Source organism: Vollenhovia emeryi, unplaced genomic scaffold (genome assembly GCF_000949405.1).
Source record: "Vollenhovia emeryi isolate VEMERY1.0 unplaced genomic scaffold, V.emery_V1.0 DF941000.1, whole genome shotgun sequence".
NCBI classification, from domain to species: domain Eukaryota; kingdom Metazoa; phylum Arthropoda; class Insecta; order Hymenoptera; family Formicidae; genus Vollenhovia; species Vollenhovia emeryi.
Window position 1 is genome coordinate 1 of NW_011965366.1, and position 6,376 is coordinate 6,376.

The 6,376-nt window shown below is 41.1% G+C and overlaps 1 protein-coding gene across 1 annotated transcript; it reads right to left on the bottom strand.

Moving 5' to 3' along the window:
- Positions 1-6: 6 nt before the first annotated feature.
- LOC105571230 (inactive serine/threonine-protein kinase TEX14-like) lies at positions 7-5,794 on the bottom strand (the record flags this gene model as incomplete). The annotated part of the gene is made up of 6 exons (XM_012028699.1): positions 5,503-5,794; positions 2,220-2,558; positions 1,550-1,844; positions 559-700; positions 241-434; positions 7-118 (listed from the first exon to the last, which is right to left on the bottom strand). Coding segments are annotated over exons 1-6 (1,111 nt in total), but the record flags the coding sequence as incomplete, so codon positions are not given.
- Positions 5,795-6,376: the final 582 nt, after the last annotated feature.

The following is a 6,376-nucleotide window of genomic DNA, read 5'->3' on the forward strand; positions in this document are numbered from 1 at the left end:
CTTTGCTTTGTGTAGGCGACACAGGAGAAATCTTTTGATACAATGTATCATTATATAAAAGATCATTATTGTTTTCGTTTACAAATGTCTCGTTCTTCTCATCCTCCTTGTATACCATCTTAAAACATTGATAAGATTGTTAGTAACGACGCAGTCTGACGAATTACTGCACAAAGAATCAATACAATACGACAGAGGACGCGCAAATTCTAAGACATCTTATTGCTCATGTAAATTTACCAGCAGCCTATGAAGCTTCTTTCCTATTTTGTCCATGTCCAATGTTATTTTCGTCTCATCAGGATGCAATCCAGCTTCCAATAGGCCACGAAGAATCGATGGGACATTTTGTAAGTTTATAATAACATCTCGTTTTCGCATCATGTGCTGCCGTTCTACATTTTGTTGATCGTATCCGCTCCACGGTACACTTCCTGTGGAATGTTAAATAATAATCGTTATTTTATTATGCAATAAATGCAATTTCAATATTTTACTATAAAAATGTTACAATTGCTTTACAGTTAAAGGGCAGCAAAATTATATTAATATACTCGCCTGTGCACATTTCCCAAAGTAATAGCATTAAGCCGTAAACGTCGATTTTTGTATTGGGATGGTGCCCGTAACACAACGCCGGTGCTTGCCATTTAAAATTTTCTAAGCGCAGATATTTTTCGAAATCGCGTTCCACGTAAACCTAAAAATGAAAAGAGTAATTTAAATATTACATTATACGAGAAAACAATGTTAGAAACAAATTCCGTATTGATTTATACATTAATGAAACTGCAATATAAATTTGCAAAATTGTTAGGATTACAATGAAAAAAAATCGTAATCAATACTTGATTGTAAATGCAATTAATCGCAAATATAGTAGCTTAAAATTTGATCCTCCGTCTCTCATTCATCTTGGCAATAAAATTTCTTCGCGGTTCTATAACGTAAGTACAATCTTTATCACAGAAAATAAATCTATATTTAATTGTGATTACGATTTACAAGAGTTCCGCGTTCCAGACGGCGCGTGCGATTAACATCGACACGGTACAGCGAATTTATTCAGAAACGAACATTTTGTCGAAAACAATGCCGGTCGTTTCCGTTGGTGAAACGCTCATGGGTGTGTCGCGGAATCGCGGATATGACGTGATCCGTTTCATTACAGTCTATTCTGCCTGTGAACTTTTTACATCTGCTAACGAACGACCTTAAATTCGTAAAAGTGCACTCGGCTAACAAACGCGAACAAAAATTACGCACATCTATTTCATCACCAAAGAGGAATACGTAAAATAATAATAAAGTTACTTGTGGCAAATTTAAATTATGTAGAAATATATATATAAAACGTTCTACTTGTAAAAATTTATATAAATTTTATGTTCGCAAATTAATTGGATCACTTACAAAAAGATACCTTTACTTCGAAACAATTGACACTTGAAAAATGTTACATTTACACGTGGTATATGTTAAGGTAAAACTGCATCGCAGCATTTTAGAGAACACAGTGGGGCGTAGAGAAAATTTAAATTCCACATACTTTGCCAATTTCTCTGGCCAGCTCCCATCCGCCAAGTTTGACAGTCCCATCAGATGTAAAGTAAACGCAGTGCGAGCTAACCGCTGTGTGAATGTATCCACGCGTGTGACAGTATTGCAATACGTCCGCCAATTTCATGCCGATCTGCATGACTCCTTGCACGCTTATTCGCTCGTTTTGCTCGTGCATGTAATTGTACAACGAGCAGTCGATTGGCTCGAAGACGGAGACGAGGCCGTACTCGCGCGTATACGTCGTGGCCATCAGCAGCAGTACGTTGGGATGCCAAATTTTACTGAAATTGCCAAGATTGCAATCATGTTATATAAAGCAGACAGGATACTTTGATTATACCATTTTCCAAAATTACAACTAATATTCATTTTAATATAATGACCATTGAAAAACGAATTTTGACTCTTAGCCCAGTGACTCCTTCGTACATTTTTATTTTATTATCTTAAGAACGTGTTTTCTTTCTTTACGTCACTTATGACCGTTTCTACCAATGTGGATTAACTTGAATCTCGCTTCAACTCACTTTTCATCCTTTTCTAGTTCTAAGAATTAGAAAAAAGAAGATAGATAAAAATTAGATGAAAAGTAAGTCGAGTAGAGATTAAAGTTAATCTGCATTGGTGGAAACGGGCGGAGACAGAGCGGCTCCTACCGAAGGATCTCCACGTCCGCCCGTATCGCGTCGCGACACGTTGGTAAGATGTGTCGCTTCAGCGTCACCCTCGTGGTGTGCCATTCCGCGGAAACCAGCTCGAGACACTTGTTCTCCGTGCCCGCGACACACCCGATCTCGAATATCTTGGAGGCCTGTATATGCGGCACGCCTGGTATAAACTGCGCGGGTCTCCGCGGCCTTCGATTGTCCTTCTGCGAGGACTGCTCGGTGTTCTCCTCCTTGGGCAGGTAGTCAACCCAGTCCGGATCGGTGATGTCCCCGTTAGGCGTCTGACAGTGGCTCGCGAACTGTTGCAACAAGTTCCGGTAATACTCGCTGCAAAGAAAAAACTTTGGATCAGCCCAATCTCATCAGATACAAGTTGATTTCAGCTGGAAGGTGTAGTGTCGGGCAACAAGATATTATTCGTTTAAAATCATTTCATTTTCCACCCTGCAACATTTAAAACCCTCAATGATTCATTTCATTCTACAAGTCTCAAAATATTCAACGATTCGCTTAATAAATTATTTAGAATATATATATAATAAATATATGTATATATAAAACTATGACGGAAATGAAGCGAAATTTCTTGAAATGTTGATCGTTTTTCGCAACAGGAGTTAATCATGCTTTGCTTTCCTCCGACTTTAAAAAACGACATGCAAACCAATGGTCTTCGTGAACTTACAAATTGTTGCTACTTCATGTTGCGACCACTTTCACTTTAACAACACATAAATACTGCAAAAGAGAAAATCATTACATAAAAGAAAATAATGGCGGTTATATCAGCTTCAACTATCACATACAATATCAAAATTATTAAGCATCCTCATAATCATTATACCGTACTGAATCTAATATCAAGAAGATTTCTAATATTTATAAGTTATTTGCTAAAGCGTTCATTGCTTCTACGCAGTAAACAACTTTTAAACAATAAAAATCTTTTCTGACATTAGACTCGGTGTAGCCTAATGATTGTAACAGTGCCTAATGATTTTTGTCCAAGGCTGTAGATTACGTATTATTATTTATAGAATGACGTCCATGTATCGTCGCCTTAGGCTTTATTCGCTCGCGGAGGAAACTGTCTCGTGATTTACCGAGTTATACTGAAGACATTGCTCATAATCACTTTTCACGGGCTACTTTTCCGTGGGTAACGCGACAAAAGCGAGGCGGTGTCTCGTCGGAGAGAATGGCAGAGCCAAACGCGCAGCACCAGACACGATTGTTCGCACGACTGATGAGACGAGGTGCCCGTAGCAACGATCATAGTACAAGCGCCGGTATCGCGTCACTGACGATTAGATGAAAAAAAAACCCGTGCAAACGTGCGCGCAACCGATTTTACAATCTTTAGATACGGTGCATTAATTCAGTTCGGATCGTATCATCAAAAAGCATCTATGATTAAATAATCAAGTAATTTTTTGCCCGTCCCTAATTATTATTCAAACCGAATTAATGCACCGTACACCGAACGTTACGCTGCGAGTGTCGGCCGCTACGCAAGTATCTGTCGGCTTGTGCGTTTGCAAAAATAATTCTCGAATCTTTTAAATGTAGAACCAACAGAATACAAGGCGGTAAACCTCTAGGCGCAGAATATAAAATAGGTATAAAGCAAGCTATAAAGAGGAACACGTTTTACATGTTTCATATTAAGCGATTATAATATTTTTATAACGAAATATTGTATTTATCGCGTAACAAAGTAATTAATTTGTTAAAATTTCGAACTCTGCACCGGGATTCTACAGCCAGGATTGACACAAAAAGTGTATCGAATGAGATGAGCATTCTCTAACGAGAGTCTGATCGCAGGGTGAATTCTATGAGCTGATAATTTAGATAGGAAGAGTTTGTGAAGTAGAAAATTTAACGCTCGTTTTCACCAGTGTCGTTTAACTTTGATCTTTGTTCAGTTCATCCTTCGTCTCTTTCTAATTGTCCTCTAGAAAGAAACAAGAGTCGATGACGTAAACTAATTGTAAGATCAAGTTAAACGGCGTCGGTGAAAATCAAAATAATCGCGACTGCGCACTCGAGAGTCCAGTGAATAATTAACAACCATCAAGATTAACTAAGGTCCGGTTTCACCAACGTTGTTCAACTTTAAGCTTAGTTTAATTCGTTCTTTGTCTCTTTCCAACTGTTAATTTAGAAAGAGACGAACGTAAATTAAACTGAGATTAAAGTTAAGCGACGTTTGGTGAAATCGGGTCCAATTCCGAGCCGCTTAAGGCCTGGTTTCACCAACGTCGCTTAGCTTAGCTTAATTCATTCTGTCTCTTCCTAACTGCCCAGGGAGAAACGACTCGTCAAGCATCAATTTGACGGTGTCAATGTCGATTCGACATTGTTTTGACAAGGCATTTCTCGCTGGGTGTTGCCTCAGAAAGAGACAAATGTGAATTAAACTGAGATTAAAGTTAAGTGACATTTGTTGAAACCAGGACTTAGACCCGGTTTCAACAAACATCACTTAACTTTAATCTTAATCTTGGTCCCAGTTTCACCAACGTTGTTCAACTTTAAGCTTACAATTAGTTTAATTCATTCTTTGTCTCTTTCCAACTGTTAATTTAGAAGGAGACGAACGTGAATTAAACTAAGATTAAAGTTAAGCGACGTTTGGTGAAATCAGGTCTAAATCCGAGCCGCCTGGTTTCACCAACGTCGCTTAGCTTAGCTTAATTCATTCTGTCTCTTCCTAGCTGTCCAGGGAAAAACGACTCGTCAAGCATCAATTTGACGGTGTCGATGTCGATTCGACAAGGCATTTCTCGCTGGGTGTTGCCTCAGAAAGGGACAAGCGTGAATTAAACTGAGATTAAAGCTAAGTGACGTTTGTTGAAACCAGGACTTGGACCCGGTTTCAACAAACGTCACTTAACTTTAATCTTAACCTTAGTCCCGGTTTCATCAACTTTAAGTTTAGCTTAATTCATTCCGTCTCTTCCTAACTGCCCAGGGAGAAACGACTCGTCAAGCATCAATTTGACGGTGTCAACGTTGATTCGACATTGTTTCAACATCGACCGACAATGCACTTCTCGCTGGGTGTTGCCTCAGAAAGGGACAAGCGTGAATTAAACTGAGACTAAAGCTAAGTGACGTTTGTTGAAACCGGGTCTGAGCGAGTTCAAACGAGCGGTTTGCACACGAGTCCTCGGAGGGAAATCCCCTGGGAGCGTCCGACGCAGGGACACGCCGCTTTTCATCGCCGACACGCCTTCCTCTGGGCGATCCCGCGGCGAGCCAGTACCTGAAGCAACGGGGATACGCGACTGCCATAACTGTGGGAAATTCGAAACTCCACGCGACCTGGTCTTCGGGTCTGCGCCCCGCGCAGACGTGTCGCGCGAACGTCGCTTCGTCCGCAAAGTGCACACGATTCTCCGTCGACTATTCGCGAGAGCGTGTTTACTCTGGAAAAACGCAATGATTAGTGCTCGCCACCGCGCGAAACACCGCACGAAAATCAAACCGTCCTCACAGCGAAAGGCTTGTCTTCTACACGCAATAAATTAGAGCAGGACAAGTATATATACTTTTTTCCCATTCTAGCTTACCGCACTAATTCACCAGCGCAGCGATAGAAAACAAACCTGAGGTTACAGAGCGCAGTCTTACCGGGCTCGGCGCACTCGCGGATATCTCGAGGTGCGAAGGCTCGACAGAATTAATATACAAATCGCCGGGAAATCAGGCGCACTTGTGTTTACATGGATTCGCCGTAACTTCCATTACTTCCGACCGCGCACGCTGGAGAGGGCGGTGGGACGCGCACAAATAATTGGCCGCGTTCAGCAGGCACAACCGAACGCTCAATCATTACCTAACATGATTGGCTGGATCTAAAAGTATTAACCAATCCGTACCGAGCGCTCACTCAACAGTTGTGTCTGCTGAGCGCGGCCATTGGCTGCAACTGTTGCAAAATCTTTAATACGATTGGTGCCCCCGGGGACGTTTCCGCGCGCGGTCGCCGCGGCCCCCGCGTTCGAATCCGGCGCTAGAGCTACTAGATAAAGGGGAGCTGACTCGTCCGCCATCTTGGAGCCCAAACGTTTGACTTCGACAAATGCATTTCGGCACAAGATATGAATTTCTTGTTCTAAATTTATTGTTAATAAAAT